Source organism: Centruroides sculpturatus, unplaced genomic scaffold (assembly GCF_000671375.1).
Source record: "Centruroides sculpturatus isolate CEXI.00-Female unplaced genomic scaffold, Cexi_2.0 scaffold283, whole genome shotgun sequence".
In the NCBI taxonomy this organism is placed as follows: domain Eukaryota; kingdom Metazoa; phylum Arthropoda; class Arachnida; order Scorpiones; family Buthidae; genus Centruroides; species Centruroides sculpturatus.
Genome location: NW_019384473.1, coordinates 390,772 through 411,743, shown reverse-complemented (window position 1 = coordinate 411,743; position 20,972 = coordinate 390,772). Strand labels below are relative to the sequence as shown.

The window sequence follows — 20,972 nt, the reverse complement described above, 5'->3', positions numbered from 1 at the left end:
TTGGCGATCTATTTGTTCTTTTTTAATGTTAAATTAGCAATTAGATCAGTTAGAAACGTTTTTTGGTAACTTTATAATAGAAAACAAAGTTAATTTACGCTTTTTAAAGGCTTTATATTATTAGTGGCATTATATAAGAATAGAAATGAAAATTACAGGTAATTGTCGTGTAGTGGCGATATTTATTTACGTCTCTTAAAAGTTGAGCGATTAAGCGAAAGTAAACAGAGAAAAGACGGCTTTATCTGTTTATTCCAACTTGTCCTTATATAAGTTGATAAGTTAGGCAATTTGCAACGTTTCTGCTGCCACATTTACCTCAAAACAATTTTTTCTTTGCCGGGATGACGCATCCGAAAGTAGCTGCCAAATGACGGAGGGAGGACCCCGCGGTGTTTCCCTCCTCTATACACACACAACTGTTAACTATTTTTAAAGTCTAGGTCCAGTCTTTCAATGTCTAGGGGCAAGCGGGCAGTAGCCAACGTCACAGCACTCATCTCAAATTGCTCGACGACCAAGATAAACCTTACATCAGCTTAGAATAATTCAGCTGAGCCTGGCGCATGTTGATGCATGCGCTATCATTGACCAATAGGGTGTCCCGTTACAAGCAACGTCAACTGGAGCGAGCACCCTTGGTTTGGCAAAAGTCGCAGTGTGTTATTAACTCGACGACGACTATCCGAAGACGATTCGACAGGCCTGCTACTATTTAATTTATTGAATCGCTTGGATTGTCAAAGGAGTAACAGGGCCTGCAAAACAACGCGTTGGGCCAGGAGAATTTTACTACACGAGAAGAAGCCGGCCGCCATTTTCCCCCTTGCTGTGTCTACTCTGCCATACACCGTATCACGCTGACGATTGTGATACAAGTGCGCTGCTTATCTGTAACACGTGCCACTCACCCTTTCCTCGACTCCTCCGTAAGTTGGAGTGGACACGGCGACTTTAAGACAACCAGTCGACTCCGCATGGTACGATCTGTTTCGTCAACATACCCGAATGAATTTAGGCCAAAGTCTCTCAGAGTGGGCGAAGGATAAACCCCTGAGTATCCTCCAACTCGACCCTGCTGACAGGGCCGTGCTCAAAATAGCAGGTAAGTGCCACATCTTTTTTAAAACACGTGGTCATTCGCTTAACACTTACGTTCGCTTCGACGTCGATTTCAAGCCAAATGAATTATTATTATTTTTCTTTTTCGCCCGTTTATTTGCACGTTGGGTTAGATTATAAAAGAGAAAAATTGGCACATCTTTATTTGACCTTGAGAATATTCTGATTGCTGCATTGCATCTAACCGCAGTAAAAACAGTTTTATTTTTATACTAAAAATATATATCCCTGTGTATATATCTATGATACATACCACTTTAACAGAATTTATATGCGTAACGACACTCGTAGCGATTCTGCGAAAATATACGCTATTAAATTATGTATATAACACATAAAAAAGTCGTCTGCAAGAACAAAAATTCAAATCATCTTGCACTTTGTCTCGTGTGATGACGATGCGGAATAAACAACGTTACAGGTCGATAGGGTTTAGTCTAAGCCACTTCCACATAAAAATTCTATAGAATTCATAGAAAAACTAAAGTAAATCGATGGAAACAATCGATTGGGAGTGACTCACGCCTAGTGCAATATCAACTAAATAACGCATTTGATACGGCTAATCTGTCTCGATATGCACGTTGATATTCGTCGTAAAGTTTTATAGGTAGAAAACACTTTAAAAATTCAAATTTCATATAATTATCCTTATTTCCTTACACAATATTTACTAATAAAGTAACGTGGTGGCACGCTAATCCTATTCATTCTCGCCATATTATTTTTGGACCCAAAATGAATGATTGATAGATACGAGCGTTACGAATGTGATTGGACTAGCTCGTTTGATTTAAATTATTACTGATAATAAACAAGGAAATAACAATAAATCAACTTAAAAGCCAGAATATTTATAATAGGGAATGAAATTGCTTTCACTCTTATAAATTAATTTACGACTGTAAGAACTAAAAAGTATGCCATAACTTGTAACATCAAATATAGATTTTAAAGCATGACGTAAATTTATGGTCTCGTATGATTTTATTTTATATTTATTTTATTTATTCATTCATTTTTCGACTGACGTAACGTCTCGAAATATTACCTTCCGGTTTTCTTCTGTTATCTTCTATAGGAATTCTTTGCAAATATTTCAAGGACAATTGCCAAAAATATTTATTTCTGATTTTACTTAACAAAGATAAGAAATTAATGCAAATAAATTCATATTTTAGCTAGTTTGATTGGCATTTTTTTTAACACGTCATGTATGTATTGTACTTCCTGTTAAAGGTTCGATGCTGTGTCTATGGATAAAAACGTATGTTCTAATAAAATACAGCTTATTAAATTCCAAATTTATAGAATTAAAAAGAAATTTTAAAGATAAAATGGTATTTGATAGGAGTTTTGAATATTAAGAATTGATATAATGTTACGTAATACACGTGACCTCACCCTTCATTGATTGAAGAATTGTTTTGACTTAACGTCGAATAAATGAAGTTAAATCAGCTTAATTTCCACTAGATTTTATAAGAGTGATTTTAATGTATGTTGTTACCCGAATATACACGTTTGTCCTGCATTTTATACTAATTTAGATTCGATATTACGATTTTTATGGATTATAAAACATATTTTCTGGCCCAATTAGGTCAATTAGATATTATTATAATGATACATTCCCCATGTTTTTGTTATAGAACATGTAATTATTTAATTTTATTACACGTCTGAGAGTAAACTAAGTCGAATTTTCCGCTTGGATTTAGTGAAATTATATTATTATCTTTCTGTTTATTTCCTTTTTCCTTGCGAGTTAATAAAAATGAAAGGTTTTAATTAGATCAGTACGCTACGAAATCTATTTTATTGCCGAAATGATACGCACTTAATTATAACAAGTTACGCAACTGGCATCACTTGTTCTTGTCATTCTTAGTTTTTCGCTGTTCGCTAGATTAACCTTTAGATTTATTAATGACCAGACGGATGCACTTAATGGTCTCTAGGTTACAGTTGCACAGTATTGTAGCTAAACTGGTTAAAAACGTACGATCGATATAGTCCAGTAGAGATGTACTGGTGTTAGAATACGTTACAATCGATTGTACTAATGCCCAAAAATCACCCCAACTCTGTTGAAATTTTCACGACTGTACTTTTAAAATTTAAAACTGATGTTAAGCGTACCTCCAGCATTCATTTTTAAGACAAAAGGTGGCTTAGTCAGCTTATACGTAAAAATACACAGGGATTAATCAATAAGTAAGCATTTTAAACAGTAGAAAGTTGTTTATGAGTAAAAAAAATAATCATTTCGAGCCACTAATGAGCAAAAATCTCACGTATTAACAGCCGAATTCCGGATATTTGACATTGGAAAGGGATTAAGAATTGTTTGATGATCTTCTCTGTTGGGGGCAATCGTCAAAAGTCATTTTGAGTTTCGCTTCCTTTGCCAGTTCCTAAATGAATGGTAAGTGCAGAGCAGATGTTATCGGCGTATGGGCGACAGGTTTATTTTTTGACCCAAGAGGAATAAAACGTACGAAAGCCACAGTATTTAGGTCATCAACCCTCCCCATCTGTCACTAGATGATAAGGTGAGGTGGGAATTTGAAATCCGTTACTGATTCCAACGTCTGGACTATGTCAATTTTTTTAGTCCTTTTGTTTCCTTTTATAATAAATACACCGGAAATTTTCAACAGAATAAAGACACGAGTAGTGTGATGTAATACACTAGTTTTTGAAAGAGATCGAAAGTGAAAGAAATTAAACAGAAGTTGCTCCACCAATAGAAAACAATGGATTCAATTTTTAAAATATCCGTATTAACCAATCGTTTACAGTCACCGAAACGTTACGTAACTTGTTGCGTTTATTTAAAAACACAGAACTAAAAATGTTACGTATGGCACGAAATAGGTCAAATGCTCGACATTCTTGGCATTTTTTCTCGTTATCGAAGACTTTAATACGAATTTGCTTTTATTAATTACAAATAAATACACGTTCATTTGTTTATTTAATACGTTCTGTTCTTTAATTGTCGTAACTTAAGTTACGCTATAGTTTCTTCTCTGGGCGCTAGATGGCGTGCCCGTAGCATTTAACTGTATTTTAATACTGTAATATTTTGCTTATTAAATTATTATTGATTTGAATTTTACCGAAGTTCACAGGCCAATTATCGAATGGGCAACATTCCTTTATAAAATGCTTAAATTATATTGGAAAGGTACAACTCAATGGCGCTCGTTCATCATTCCCCAGCCAAACAAACGATTTTAACGCGGTCCAAATTGATTTTTACACATTTATAATCCTCTCCCGGTGTTCGAAACTTATTAATCATCGCTTATATCCAATAAAAATATATTTCCTAGTAGGAAAAGCCCCGGTACAAACCAGTAAACCGTCCTTGTTATCAATCACTGATCCATAATGGCAGGGAGATTCATTCAGAGATTTAACCTTGGATAACGTGACAACAAAACCCGAGCCCATAACGGATATTGCAAATTGTTTGTGGCCCAACACAAACCTATAGGGACGAAAAAACAAACATGAACGTCCTCCGTTACCATTCCTACGACACTTGCGTTTCTATACTAAAAGGTTTGTAGTGTATTTCGTTTGTTTGTTTATTCGTATTTTAATCATTTCGTCACTCGTAATGCGGTAATAATAAAGCGTAATTCGTTACTCGAACTCCTATACTTCTTCGATTACAATATTCAATCGGCGGGTAGGAGAGTTTTACACCTGTATCACGGTTTTGTATCTGCCATTCAGTGAAAGGGTCGAGTCAGTTGTGGTCTCATTGACTAGGGAAATGTTGTAGGTGCTGGGCCGAACCGGTTAAATATCCTTGGTCTAGGTCATCACTTGCAGACTAGGCGCGTAAGCTCTCTGCAGTTGTTATTAAGTTCGTAATGTTGAACAACTGATCACAATGTGGCGTCATTTATTTCAACTTTCAGATGAGAGAGATGCGATTCAGAAGAAAACTTTTACCAAATGGATGAACAAACATCTTAAAAAGGTGAGTATCTTTACTTGCCTTTACTTAATTATATAACTTTCCTTTTGTTTTTTCTATTATTTTCCTCCTCCTTGTCCTCCTCCTCCTCCTCTACCTTTTACTTTCATTAACGTTATTTAAACGTCATTATGTACTGTAAAAATTGATTTTATATTGTTATATTGTACGTGTATTAAATTTTAATCAAGCGTCGTGCCTATTTTTATTATTTTATTTTAAGTTTTTTAAACCTTCTGCCTAATACTTTCCTTATATTTTCGCATATTTGTTAGGTTAGTGTGTAGAATATGCATAAATTAAATGTATTTAAAATGTGCATAACGTAAATTTTTAAATAGAAATTACGTAACGTTTCATTATACTAGCGTTTGCGACATTTTTTTTTTATCCCAAAAATGTCATTCAGAGAAGTGAACGCCTACACTTTCCTCACTCGACAATACCTAAACACACCACTGTGTTGCGACATTTGACGCTCTATCCTAATTACTGTGTGGAAAAAACTACCTTTTCTAGGTTAAATTTCCATTATTTTTGTTCCTAAAACTAAGTAAAAGTCGAAACTTTTGAAAACAAACAGGGTAGAAGCCGGAAGTTGCGCGACGTCACCATAGAGGATTAACAAAAAGAAGACTTAATTAATACATATAAAACTATTTAGAGAATTGCGATAAGATCTATTTAATCTAGATTCTTTATATTATATTCTTTAACTATCTTTGTTGTTTTTTTTTTTTTAATAATATAACTCGATAAAATCGTAGTGTCGTGCTGTAGGACGACGTCTGGCAACAGTTACTTGGCCTCCGAATTAAGAGCGATAATAGCTTTTAATTAGACAATATCAACGTATTATTCACGTTTAAAATGTAATTATCAGACAGAAGATTCGGTAGCTTGTCAAAAAATAATCTAAAGGAACCAGTTATTCGTAGCAGAACGTCATTAAAAAATAAACAAAACTGAAATCCCCTGACGTCACTGCCGAGTTTTATCCTTGTCTAACCAGTTGTGCTTATTATGTATTAATAAATTTACTACCGCGTTAACTTTTTTTCTTTTCTTTTTTCTATCGAGAAATGGTTAATTCGTTTGTGTGATTTAAAACGGTTTTACTTATTTAGTCGATACGTTGCCCGAAAGTGTGTTACGTCACAGATCGTCACAATCGATACGGCACAGAAGCGTATCCATGGCAACCGACCACACCCTGTCTTCTGTGTTTTACACACGTAACCACGTGTTTTCCTCTTTGTAATTTTACTTAATCCCATCTCGTATTGCGTATTTATGACGTTTCGAATCCTCCCAAGAAAAATAGCACCCCTCCATCGTCTACTAGGTTAACAACACAGGCTTACTATCCTTGAATTATTGATTTAGTGTAGGAGTTTCTAGTATTTTATAATAAAAAAAAAGAATCTGTATCAGATTTTTCGATGTTTTATGCTCCATATAGGGCATTTGTGTGATGGTGTATTATATTTATAGACCTTCTAGATGTTATATAAGATATTTTTGAAGTTATATTAAGCTATACTCCAGATTTTTCCTTGTTTTATAACACAAGTATATGAAAAATATGAAGAAAATGAACCATGTTTTATGCTAGAAACACACACACGCACACACTACCTGAATTTTTTAAAGAAGGTTTATGTTATATACATGCCAGATTTTACTTATTTTTAACTTTAATTTGAGGTTTATGTGGATATATTGCCATAGTATATATAGTAGCCATTACAATATAGGTGTTGTAAGCATTTATATGCGAGGTATTGCGACAATGCACGCGAACTTTTCAGTGTTAGTTGGGTGTTTTCTTTTTGGTTGATTATTTTTTTATATAACTCGAGTTTCTGTTCTGGGAACGATGTCGAACGATTTGAAAATAGATCGCGGAGGTTGGGTTGCCTGTTGGCTGTTGAAAGGATTGAAAAATATTACCTCCTTTAAAATAGGCAAGACATTTCGACTATTTCTGGTTTACTTACTAAGACGATTAGCATGATTGGCAAGGAAGACATTAAAAAGGATGGGTTAGTTAATCCTTGAGGGGTTTAGAACCATATCGAATGTTGTATCCTTACTTCAAGTGTCAAAGTCCCCTAGATGAAGGAGAGAGTTTAAAAAAGGCACCATTCCGACTGCGGGTTGATATTTCCAATCCTTTGACAATCCCGCTAGTCGGCTATAAATTGAAAAAGGCTTGGCTTAGTTTCAGAGATACAACGATACGACAGGCAGACAGCCAAGCCATTATCATTGCGTTAAAAATCCTCCCTTTCCATTCGATTTCGTCCAGCTAGAAAGAGGACAACCAGGTGAAAAGGGTAACTTGGGTGTGCCCGATTATTGGAACACGTTGTGACTCCCACGTTCGGTGGGAACAATATTAAACTATGACTCGTATATTAAATTGTATCGAAAACGAATATGTTATTAAATAGAAAAGACAATCGCGCGTTTTAAGTGTAAACGATGTATTTTTAAAGACACGAAAACATTAAGCTGGCATCACTAAACGACTCGAAATAGACGCATTTTCTGTCGCAGTTCTGTCGCCGTGGGCCAATCGATTAATTTCATAGTGTATCACACAGATAATAGATGGCGCCAACTAAGCAATTTTTGGCAACTTTGGCCAAAAATTTCCACCCCTGGAAAGCGAAGTTGAGGCCGAGTCTTATGAAATTTCTCATTAGAAAAGCGTATTGTCTGAAGGTTGTTTTAAAACAGATTTTTCTGCCAGCCAATCCCTCATAAACAGGAAGTCTTTATTGCTTGGAATTTATCGTCTTCCTTTTTAATCATCCGGTGCAGCAGCCTTCGAAGCCAGTTGGTCCAACAGCTCTTTCGTGTCATCACGTTTAATAAGATGCTACTTCGTGCAATTCGCTTACACGAATATATGACTTTACATTGCCTTTAAAGCAATGAATGCACTTTAAAATCGAATGACGTGCCTTCAAAATATTCAATAAACAAGACCTAGTTACATGTAAAAGTGATTAAAAATTTCAATCGTGAATTTCTTACTTCCATAAATTACACGCATTTAGTTGCAGCACATTAACAAATCTTCGTACCCTTTGCTTGTTCGAGGGAGGAGGTTTAATCGTAAAATAATGATAGTAGTTTTAACTAGGATACCTTAATGACTAGTTCCGTATCTTCATTTTTATCTAGTAGTTGTAATTATATTTTAAAATATAATTTTCACTTGGGATTTTAGCGAGTTTAGCGCTTTGCACGTCTGCGGTGTTCCTGGTTACGACCTTGCTGTGTTACAGAAAATGATTACCCCATACCAAAAGCCGGTTACATTCCGCCCCAACTACGTTTCGACGCATTGCCATATATGGCTGCGACACACTCGGATGTACTGGTCTGACCCCATGCTAAACAGGTTGCTGACATTGTTTATCCATCTCGCCGCTGCCAATCTTTATCGATGATCAATTGTGGCCATTGCGAGATTGACTTACGTCACAAAACAGTGTGTATATTTGCGTGTCTTAGTTCAGCTTCCACCCCGTGTAAAGTAGTATTGGCATGTTTGTTATCGAAAGCGATCCTTATAGTCTATATTGATAACATATAAACAATGTTGTGCCACTCACTAATCCATACATTTTCTAGCTCTAAAAGTAGTTTAGATATGAAAATTTAAAGACTTTTTAACTACAGAATAATGCTAAATTTTATCTAGAGTCAGGAAGGATGAGTTTTTATACAGGCAAATTATAAATTATACAGGCAAATTGAAAATTTTGACATTTTCCAGCCCTTCTAATCACATTTTTTTCTCTATAAATGTTAAAATTGTTTAGAGTTGCTTAAAAATATTCCAAACAGTGGAATTTAATAAGCATTACTGAGTAATAAAAGAAGTATTACATTAAATTGTTCTTTTACAATCTTATTTTAGCTTTAAGTATATTATAAAGAAAGTAATCAAACTAAACAAGGATGTAGTTTTATATGAAATGACACTTATCCAATCAATTTTTGTTAATTTTTATATTGTTAAAACTTAAGATGAAGGCAGATAGAAAATATTCTTTAATATTTAATTGATTTAAATGATTCATTAATTATGTAACTTGACTATCATTATTATGTTTATGACTACATAAAATTTAGATAGTTTAAATGTCTCATTTAATCATTTTTATGTTGAATAATTGGAAAATAACTTCTAACTGAAAGGAATTGGCATTTAAAAGATGCTAAACCATTTTTCCTTCTTTCTTTTTTTGATAGATTTTTAATATTATTAAAAATTAAATGAAATTTCTTATTAAATAAATAAGAAATTAGTTAAATAAGGAGAAAAAAAATTTATATTTTTCTTAACATAATAAAAATTGAAATATAATAGCTTATTGTACATACTTAAATCCTATATTAAGGTGTAATAGTGTTCCTTTTGTCATCTTTAACACTGAACACATCTTATTTTATTTATTATGAATGCTTAAACACAACTTAATTTAAACAAATTTTAAATGAGGCACCGAAAAGGCTGTTTTATTTTTTATTTTTGACGAAAATTTTCCCACCTATTTAGGTGGATCCGCGATATTGTCAAAACAAAATCATTAGTAGGCTAATAGGAAATGTGCAACCTAAATGGAGCCTCTACAACACAGTACGAAGGTAATACAGTATTAACATTTTCGATTGAAGGACGTTCCTCGAGGCTATAGCGGTTCCTTCAGTTACTCCTCCGGTAATTATAGCACCATCATTATTGAGAATGATTAAGTTAGGCGAATCCTTAGAATAATATCACCTTACAATCGTGCCCTTTCCTTTATTTGGTCACATATCTGTTGTAGTATTAACCTCATTTTATTCCACTTAAAAAAATATATATATACATACAGTATATATATTATTTTTATGAATTTTTTTAATACTGTACAATAAAAGCCATTCGACTTGTCTTTTAATTGGACTATAGACCTATTTATTATTAAGAACCTAATTATGATAAATAGCCTGTTCTGTTGCTCAACATTTATTAAAAATCTATTGTGACAACAGCCATTTATGGACAAGAATGTCCTACTGTAAGCATGACAATTTTGAAAGAAAAATGCCATTATTACTCGATTTATCGAATTCGTTTAATAAACACTGGTTTATTTTATTAACACCAAAGATAATTAGTGTAATTTATATCCGTTTTAGGAAATTTTTAAATATTTTACCACCGTATAAAGTCTAATTTATTTAAGTTTTTATAGATGTAAACATGTTTTTAACTCTTATTTCTATTTAAAATTTACATCCTTAATTAGTTTACTAAGACGAAAATCACAGTTTGTTTCCCTTTTAATTTGGCTGATTTAAAAAAAAGATCTCTATCAGTTAAGTGTGACAGGTGACATGTTTTTGGACTTTCCCCCCATACACAAAAGTTGTTTACCAAGTTAACAAGTCTGAAAGACAAAATCAACACTTAGGGATTTTAAATAGGAACAATGGAGACAAGTATTCGTTGATGTAATGCCTATCAATTTTCTTTTAACGCTTCTGTTTAGAAAGAACACATACAAACAATGGAATAATGTAGCAAAATAAATACGGGTCTGCGTGTACTCTTAATACACGCGTATAATGTATTATAATGGCGATTAAATCATAAAAATTTAAGAAATTTTGTGTATTCCTTCGTATGTAAATGCGTGCCATCGATGGTCCGCGTATTACAGGTGAGGGATGGCAGTTCTGCGCTATAGTTTTAAATTAATTCCTCCTATTTTTATGTGTATATTTATATATGGAAGGCTTCCTACAACATATTTTAACTCGGCATTGATTACAATTTATATTCTAATGATTAGAATCATTAGAATATTAACGATCTTACCAGTTTTCGGATCTTGCCAAGAAAATAATTCTAGAATCTACCCCCGCCCTTCCAATGTTTATTTGATAAAGATTAAAGTTAAACGCATATAGAATTTACTTAATTATGATCGAAAATAATTTGCATAGTATCTTAAATTATAATTAAGATCCGTGATGAAGTTAATTAAAGTTTATTTTTCTGAATTAATTTAACTTATAAGAATAATATAAAGTGAATTTAAAAATTATTAATTAAAGGATTCTGCCTACAAATGGCTTATTCTTTTTACACTGGATCAAGTTCGTGACTTTGAGGCTCTGTGAGAATTTACACGCTGCGTTATTGAGTATGAGGAAGTAAATTAAGAAAAAATCTATATTGTAAATGGAATAATTTATTAATTTAAAACGATTCGAAGACGATTCCACTTGATAATATACAAGAAAACTCACGATATTGTATTGCATATACAATGGTTTAGTATATCTTTTCTTCACGGTTACATGGAAATTGATAACTGGTTTCCGCTTTACCACGGCTTATCGAATCGCTAAAAGCCGAGTTTTAAATATTACGAAGGTCATTTAAGATATAATTTATTAATAAAGTAGTTATTACATCGTTAACTATCAAATTGTTGTTCGTAATGTTAAAACTGTTTGGCAACACTTCAAAATCTCGTGATAAAAGAATATTCTATGCCAAAGTGACGTCAAAGTAAGTCATCCGGCATACACACAACCGGTGTTATGATGAGAATAACTGATGAAATGGCCCGCAAGGAGTGGTCGGAACCAGTTCTCCCTCACACGACCTAGAGATTTGTTAAATGTCGACTTTCAAAGTCGTTTGAGTTTAAACACTAACGTCCCCAGTCGTAACATTATGTCATAACTTTGCATAAGCTGGAAGTGACCTTGGCACTATTTATTATCCTAAAGATAATAAAATATTTCTCACTTATTGCCTTGTCGAGTTAAAGATATTTATATATTGTTTCTAATATTAAATCAATGTTTATGAGATTTCCCATAGATCTGGATGAAATCCAGGCGTTGGCCTCGCGGCTTTCTATTAAGTTTGGCAAGGCCATGGTCATGCCAACACCCATTCTAAAGTTGGTACCTTCTCAGTTACTAACCTGGCTTAAGTTCGTGATCGTGTGAGAATTCGTGTTTAGAGGTCATTACAAATAAATTGTTTCGGACATGTTGCAGATTTTTCTCCCGTTTGCAACACACGATTGGATTTCAGTATGCTTCTTTTTTTAATCACGAGCTTATACTTATTAATTGTAAATGGTTTCTGTATACAATTTAAAGGTTATTCACGCGGAATTTAGCGAAACCTGATTCCTGTAATTCCATCCTCTACAAGATTCTAAGGTAGGGTATCTCATGATAAACGACATCGGTACCGATTTACATTCGATATTCTTGTGTAAATGATACTTGTTCGGGGGTATCCGTAACAGCGTGCTAGAATTGCTGGAAGGGCTTAAGTTATTTTCATATTATTCGAGAGATTTTTAAGAATAATTTCGCATTGCAACACGTTAAACAAATGCGTTGTATGAAATTAGTATACAAATAAAAGTGCTACCGGTTTCCTTATTGGTTACATTCATATCGCACGAGATACTTTACATAACTCGAATTAAATGATAAGACCTTCGTTTATTATTCACGCCGATTACAAATTTTATTAACTCTTATAATATTTAAATTATTATTATTATTATTTTCGTTTAAACCTTTAAATAACGGACACGACGAAGACGTTAAAAAAATTTGGCCGTTATTTGAAGGTTGTCGACTATATTCAAAGATTTGAAAATCCAAAAACCTGTATTTCGCATGTTTTCATTCGTTTAATTACTATTTTTAAATTCTAATTACTATTATTTTGTGTAATTTTAATTAATTTTCTGCATAAAATGATTATTATTATTATTTAAATAGAAGCTTTAAAGCCTGTTTTTAGATGATAAAATCACGGAAAGAGTTTTTAAACATTTAACAATACAGTAAAACCTGCCTAAAGCGGAACCTGAATAAAAAAAGGGAGGAAAAAATGCTTCGAAACAGAGCGATTTTCTATACTAAAAAGAAAAAGAACCTGTTCACAACGGAAAGCCACCAAACCGGGGGAGGGAATGCTATTCCGGCTTACACAGGTTTTACTGTATTTATTGATTTAAATAATAAATAAAACGATTTTTAAAATGATCATTTATCCCATGTCATCCACAAATGTCAGAAAGTCATTTCAAGCGATTCTATTTTTAAGATTCGAGTGTGAATGACTCCAGTGTGTATTTAATTAATCAAGATTTTAATCATTTCAATTAAGTTTTTAATTAAAAAAATATATATATCTTATATAAATATACGAAATTCTTATTCTGTTTTTAATTTTAAGTATATATATATATCTATGTATTTATATATATTTTCATAACAACTTCAAATCTTTTTCTTTCACTGGGCTGATTTCCAGCATTGGAGATACGTGGAGGTTGGTGACTTCTTTCTTCTTAAAGAAAAAAAATAATAATATTAAAACTGCATGTATATACTAATAAAAAAATATATAATACATTTATTAAATTAATTTATTAATTTTAACATTTTTCTTCGGCTTCTAAACTTATATTAATGGAGCATTTGCACCTTTATATTTATGTTAGGCAAATTTACTTGTCCCATTTTTATGATATAATTGTTTTAAATATTTATAAAGAATTTGGAGTTTGTTTTTTAAATGTTTTTTTAGTGAAGGAAACTAAATATTTTTATTGAATTTTACATTAGAAAAATAATCCCGGATGCTGAATTTTGTAATTCTTGTAAAATCTCGATTTTCCATTCCTATGATAAATAGGACTTTTAAATGATACTATTACACGGATTTTACATGTTTTTGTGGATTTGAGATGATTAAATTAATAAAAAATGACATTATCAGGATCGTAAATGATGCTAGAATACAGGGAATTGCTTAATTTCTCTAGAATATTGTTGTTTTTTTAGAGAAAATAAGTAAATTGTTACGGAAAAGAATAACACATTTTTTGCATTATTTTTCGTAGGTTGCATGCTGAAAAATTTAACATTAAATCATGTGTTTGAAGCGAGGTTGACGTATGCAATTAACGTGCACTTATATATAAATTTTATATATATATATTCACGAAATAAATGAATAAATGAAAGACAATGCTCCATTTATATTTAATAATTACACCCGAGATTTTATTTTTTCCAGACCTACACTTGTTTACACGTCTGCAATTCATGCCGAGCCTGTTGTTCTCCTGGTGTAAGTTTCTATTCTCTTCTATCTTCGCTTCTTTCTTTCTTTAATAATCTAATTTTCTACTCGATTAATTATTTATATAAATGTCTCAGTGTAACTCAGTAGCATTGTGATTCTATGCAAATTATTACATTTAAAGTTACCTAGAAATGCCTTGTTTCAGATGAAGAGATAAAGTTCGAGTGAATGAGATGCTTATCGACTCGGTTAATGTAATTAAAAGAAAATTCAATAGCGTATAGACAAGATAAATGTGTAATAAATAAATAAATATAAAGAAAGACATTTATTAAAATATATTATTTTAAAAATTGCAGTTTTAAAGAATGTTTCTCTTGTTCAAATAAATATTAATAGGATAATTACACGCATTATTTTGTAATTGTAATAATGTTTATTATTTAAATATATTGTGAATAAAAAATTATATCTTTAGGGCCTCACATTTTAAAAGATTTTTATTATTTGGTGGAAGGAAAGGGCCTATTATGTATGCGATTAGCGTAATGAGATTTCTCTCTAGGCACGTGTCTAGGGACACCGGATCTCGGAGGCACCTAAATTAGGAAAAAAATAATAATTTTACCGTTATAACTGTATATTTAATTAAAGTTATAGAATTATTAGTTTATTACGTCGTAAAATTATATAGACGATCCTCAATTTTCTGTGTCTAGGGACACAGGAAAGTTTTAATCCACCACTTCTTAGGGAAAAAACAAGTTTAATCTCATTTACCAGCTTAGATATGGAAGAATTTTGGGTAAACATTCTCACATACGAAACGGAATTCGAACCCGTACCCGTAACCGTTGCAATATAGCGCCAACTAATACTTATAAACAGATATTATTCATGATAAAGTCTCTTGACTTTACCCTGAATTATTCAAACGTACGATTTTGCGTTGCAAGCAATATTATCATCCCCGATTCCTGTTGTTTTCAAACTCTTAAACTTGTTCGTATACAGTGAATTGAGGCTCCGGCCCCAAGCTTTCTCTATCCGGTTTCGATTTCCATCAATCTAACTCCGTTCTCGAGATTAACGAAGACGGACAGACAAACAGACGACAGTGTAAAAGTATAGGGCTGTAGTTTGAAAATTGCAAGCCAGATATCTCTATTATTTGGTCTTCAATTTTCTTTGTAATATAACAACATTTTCCTTATAATTTCTACCTATATAGTGGCCTTATATAGGTATGGTGTTATAATTTATCTTATATTAAATTGCAATAGAAATATTGTTGCAACGATTTAATATTTTTATTATTTTATTCCTTTAAATGAGATCTCCTCTTATTTGCTCCTTTTATGTCATGACATAATTTCATTTTGTTCTGGATTTTATATTGATTCGTTCTGTTTAATTGTATATTTATGGGAATCTCGAAATTAGAACAGAATTTTATGTATTTTTATACTGAATTAATAGATTTAATATTCTAAAAATGTCATCTGATTTTAAAAAAATTACGATTTATAAACGAATAAATTTTAATTAGAGTGTTTTTTTTAAGTTAAAAATCGCCATCCGGATGGGTGAGGCACTCTATTGTGGCCCTGTCCTAACACCAATGAGCCTGAAAAAGGTCCCTCTTAACGCCTAAAAAGTTAAAAAAAATAGTTTAATCTTGATATAAGTTTAAAATTCTTCCATTTCTGTATGATAAATGAGAAGATAATTTGATTTATATATACAGTCGACCCCCCTATAACACTTGATTTTTCCGTTTTATATGAATTCCATGTTGTACGAGTCACTTAGATTTTACAAATACGTGTGCCGGGCTGTGAATGGTTCACGTATTTGTAAAATCTAAGTGACTCGTACAACATGGAATTCATATAAAACGGAAAAATCAACAGCGTTATAGGGGGGTCGACTGTAAATGCTTATATATAGACTATATTCGAATTTATTTATTTTATAAGAATTTGATTTAATTTTAAAACATTAAAAAGTAAAATAAAAATATAATCTTTACTTTATTCGCAATCTGGATACTGTATAATTTTAGAGAAAGGTGAGAATCTATTACTTTTTTTAATTGTAATTTACTTTATAATAATTAAATTAATAGGATAATATGATTTATATGACGATATAGAAGGTGTTAAACATTAAAATTACTTTAATTTCTCAGTCGAGTAGGCACGTTGACGACTTATTCATCGATTTACGAGATGGTCACAACCTTATTTCATTACTGGAAGTTCTATCCGGAGAATTATTGGTAAGTTAACATGCCGTAAGAATATAATGAATAATAAATTAAATATCTTAGTTAAAAGTAAAAGCATTTTATATATATATATATATATATTTAGCCGAGAGAGAGGGGTCGCATGCGATTCCACATGCTACAAAATGTTCAAACCGCCTTAGACTTCTTGAAAGGAAGAAAGGTGAGCGCACTTTTTAAAAATATTTTAATAAAAAATTTAATACACATTATATTTTATAGATTTAAGTATTAAAATCACATATTACAATATATATATTTTTTCCCTCCAAAATAAAATCCATTTTAAGAGACGTAACCATTTAAAATTGTGCCAGAAAGCAACGGGAATACGAGCAAATCGGATTGTAAAAATTGAGAAAACAGAATAAAATCATCGAGAATATTATAGACATTTTTTTTTCTATTAAAATGTTTTATTTGGCACGTATTGATGTGGTATTTAAAAATATGAATTTTTGTAGAAAATATATGTGTGAAGAGAATGATGACAATGAGAAGGAAAAACTAATGGTTATCCCTTTTTTCAACGTTCTGGTATGGTGTAATTAATGTATTTTTGGAACCATAGTTCGCATTTACGAAAGAATTTCACATAAAGATGGACTGTTTCTCTTAAACGATATTTCTGACTTTATTGCAACAACGTTTTCATTCTCGTTAGAAGAACAAAGAAAACTTTGTTGAAAGAAACAAGCATCATTCTTTTCTTTACAGAACATCCTGTTGTGAGATAAAAACAAAGAAAAGCGCATCAATTTTTCTTTTCTTCTTCAATTTTCTCTGTTTCAAACCAATCTAATTTCAGAAACTTCCTTTATATTTTTATGCAATCTTTTGGTTTAATTAATGGTTTTAAAACCCTCTTTATTTTTTAGTATTTTCTCACTTAAAAATTGGATCCATAATTTATAATAATTATATAAATATTTAAAATATTCTCAAGAATGACATATGTAAAAATATTAAATAAGCAAAACAAAAGTTATGAAAAATATGAATGGAAATTAATAATATTTATTTCAAATAAATTAATATTTGTTCTTTTAATTTAATATTAACAAAATTATTAAATTTAATGAGCTAGAAATCATTATATATACAGAGATTTTCTTTAAATATTTCTCTGTAGACCTATATTATATTTGAAACAAAAATATACTCATCAGGCATTTTAAAAACAAAATTATACAGACAAAAAAAAATAAAAGTGCAGTATTCTATAGGGGAAAGAGAAATAATAATACTGTATCATTATTTCTTTTTCTTCTCTTGAACCAAAATAGCAGAAAGAAATTGCAATGACTGTTTTAAAACAAAAAAGAAAGAAAGATATAATATCTGTAAAGTAAACTTGGCAATGTTTTTATAAAAGTTCTTGCTTTTAGAAATTTTTATGAATATTTTTAAAGGAATAGATTAAATATAAAAGCATTCACTGTTATTATTATTTGCTGTTTCTCAGCTGTCAATTGTATTGCTGGTATTGGTTATTTTTACACATCAGATTTTTAGGAAAAATCTAAGATGTAATGTATTGGAGTAGATGTGTGGACCCCAGCAGCAGTGTGGCTTTTTTGTAGTTGACTGATGGCAATTTTCAGATCTTCTGAGTGTTGGCATAAATTGTTTTGGAACAGCAGCCAGTGTATCAATGACTATTGGTACCACAATTGCTGGTTATTACCATAACCTTTGAATTCCAATCTTTAGATATTGGTATTTTATTATCTTTTCTTGTTCTTTTTATTTGATCTTGGAGAATTTCCTGGTATGGCAGTGTCAATGATCCACACTTTTTTCTCTCAACCACAGTTATATCTGGTGTATCATGTACTAGAACTTTGTCTGTTTGTATTCTAAAGTCCCATGGAATCTTAACTTGGTAGTTTTTTAAAATTCTTATTATTTGAAAATATATTAAACTGATGTACAATAGAAATATATATGCAGATCCATATTGAGAGGGTGCCAATAAGATATTGGCATCTCTCAATCAAGAGCAAATGAAAATAAAAAATAATTTCATAAAGAATATTTATATTTTGCGCATAACCAAACAAGCCGCAGCTTAGGTCATCACATTTTTACATTTATCATTACTTAGTAAAGGGGAAGAGCATGTTATACGTTATAGTTCAAAGTCACCTGGACTATAATTACAAACTAATTAATAAATTAGAAAGTTAATATAAATAATTATAAGTTCTGTTAATAATTTAAAATATTACAAAATGTGAAATATAAATTTTGTATTAAAATATAACATTAATAAGATATAAAATTCTAGAAAAATTAAGGAACATTATATGGAAAGAATATAATGTCTCAGAAAATTTAGTAGAAATGAAGCAACAATTCCAGATAAAATAATATATAAAGTAAGCCATACATTACTGGATATGTGAAGAACATGAAACTGATGTAAATAATCTTAATTTGGGAACAGTTTAGAATCTGCACACACACTACAAAAATTCCAGATAGTCAGAGAATATAGAGATCAATAGTGATAGAAGCCAGGATTGCAGTATTGATTATTTTTACTATTATTTCTGGAAAACTCTATAAAATTACACAATAAATAGAGGAATAAAAACAGAAACAATGTATAATATATAAGAAAATGTTTTTAGTTACAAAAATATATCAGTTGTAAATACTTTTAATTCAGTGAAAAGTATACTTGAATGCTATGCAAATCACATTTTTATCTGTAAAATTTGATATTTAAGGTAAACATTACACAATATACTATCAATGTGATACAAAGGACAGAGTTTTATTTATTAATTTATTTGGTGAGGACTAATTCCATTGATATTTTGTTGTGCTGAACATACATTACTTTAGCTTTATACTTTTATAGATTTTTACTAAAAATAAGCCATTTGTTTATTATGTACAGCTTAATCTAGTGCCATTATTTGAAAAATGATAAGGTATAAAGTTCTAGGTTAGAATAATAAGTTTTTATAATAAATTACAGGCGTTTAGAACTTTACAACTAGCAACTTGCAGACATTTTAAGTGTTCTAAATGGCTGTAATTTCTAACAGTAAAATTGTTTTTTGTTTTGCTGTAATTCACTGTACGAAGAGGAAATACAGAAAGGCGTTACCATAATAGATACTGACCGTGTTTTGATTCCTGAAGGGACTTTCAATCAATTGCAATGTCATTGGAGAAGCACGCCTATCATTACGTGTTTCCTGTTTTCAGTCAATCAATAGAACTTTTTTTTTTATAAAGAATCTTAAATTGTCAGAGGAAGCCGCATCCCACAGACTTCAGTAAAGAAAATTTATTATCTTTTATAAAATTTAAGCGAATAATAAAGAAATTAACGCATTTATTTGGCAAAAAAATTCATTATTTTACGCGGCAAATTTTGAAATCTAATTCTCTCTCTTTTATCACGCCTCATGTTGTTATCCTTGAGTGAATTTACAATGTATCTAAGCTTTTAAAATGATATTATGAGACAAATACAATAAAACTCCACTTTTATGACCTAATCAGTTCCTGGAAATCGTCACTAACGAGTCGTCGTAAAGCGAGCCGTCATTATTTCAAAGCTCCGTACAATAAATTGAGGTTACGTTTCTGAAAAAAAGAAAACAGATTTAATTATATAATATCACACAGAAACGTCCAACGAAATATAACATTTTATACAGCTATAATAGCTAATTTATTCAGTTGTAAAAGCGGAGAGAATTGTAAAAACGGGCGGTCGTAAAGCGGGGGAGGTCTACCGATTCCAAAATCCGATTTCGCAATTTAAGTCTACATTTATTGACCCCAGTATTTATAATAGCCAAAGTGCAAAACTCAAACAATTGCTAAAGTTAACAGTCGGGTGGGACCACCACACGTTTGTCCCATAGACTTAACATTATACCTTTGCCACTTCGCCACGCCCAAACTATTCCACCTTTCTGAAATTTCTCTTCAGCGACATCGTCTACAGAATAAGAGCTTTAATTTGATATTCGAACCGTATTTTTAGCCCCAGCCGTTTATTCAAACTAAGTGGAACAATTGGAAACCTTTCAATTAATATCAAAGTTATCAATTTAATAAGGTCAACTGTTACAATAATGTTTTATTCAAATATTTTCAAATCGCTTTACGGTTTGCCATAAGTTTAAAATGAGAACCAGTTTGTAACATTGTAGAAAAATACTGTAGATGATGCATGATAAATCTCTTCAGCATCATCAAAGATAAAACTTGTTTTTCAGTATGGAATATTCTAAAGGTTCTTCAGAGTTTAATGTTGTCTATACAAAGACAAGAATCTTGTCCTCACTTTTAAAAAATATATATATAAATTATAATTTATTGGTTATTTAAATATATAAAAATTAAAATTAGAATTTAAAACTAATTTAATGCTCTTGTGATTATATTTT

The 20,972-nt window shown here is 31.1% G+C and overlaps 1 protein-coding gene across 1 annotated transcript in view; it reads left to right on the top strand.

Moving 5' to 3' along the window:
* The first annotated feature begins 548 nt into the window (after window positions 1-548).
* The window catches only part of LOC111621247, a 155,151-nt gene continuing 134,727 nt past the window's right edge, over window positions 549-20,972 (top strand). The window contains exons 1-7 of the mRNA XM_023363328.1: window positions 549-1,105; window positions 5,061-5,122; window positions 13,488-13,505; window positions 14,256-14,309; window positions 16,330-16,335; window positions 16,456-16,545; window positions 16,640-16,717. Of these exons, the coding sequence (XP_023219096.1) occupies window positions 1,009-1,105; window positions 5,061-5,122; window positions 13,488-13,505; window positions 14,256-14,309; window positions 16,330-16,335; window positions 16,456-16,545; window positions 16,640-16,717 (405 nt within the window). The 5' untranslated portion in view covers window positions 549-1,008. The remainder of the gene's footprint in view (window positions 1,106-5,060; window positions 5,123-13,487; window positions 13,506-14,255; window positions 14,310-16,329; window positions 16,336-16,455; window positions 16,546-16,639; window positions 16,718-20,972) is intronic.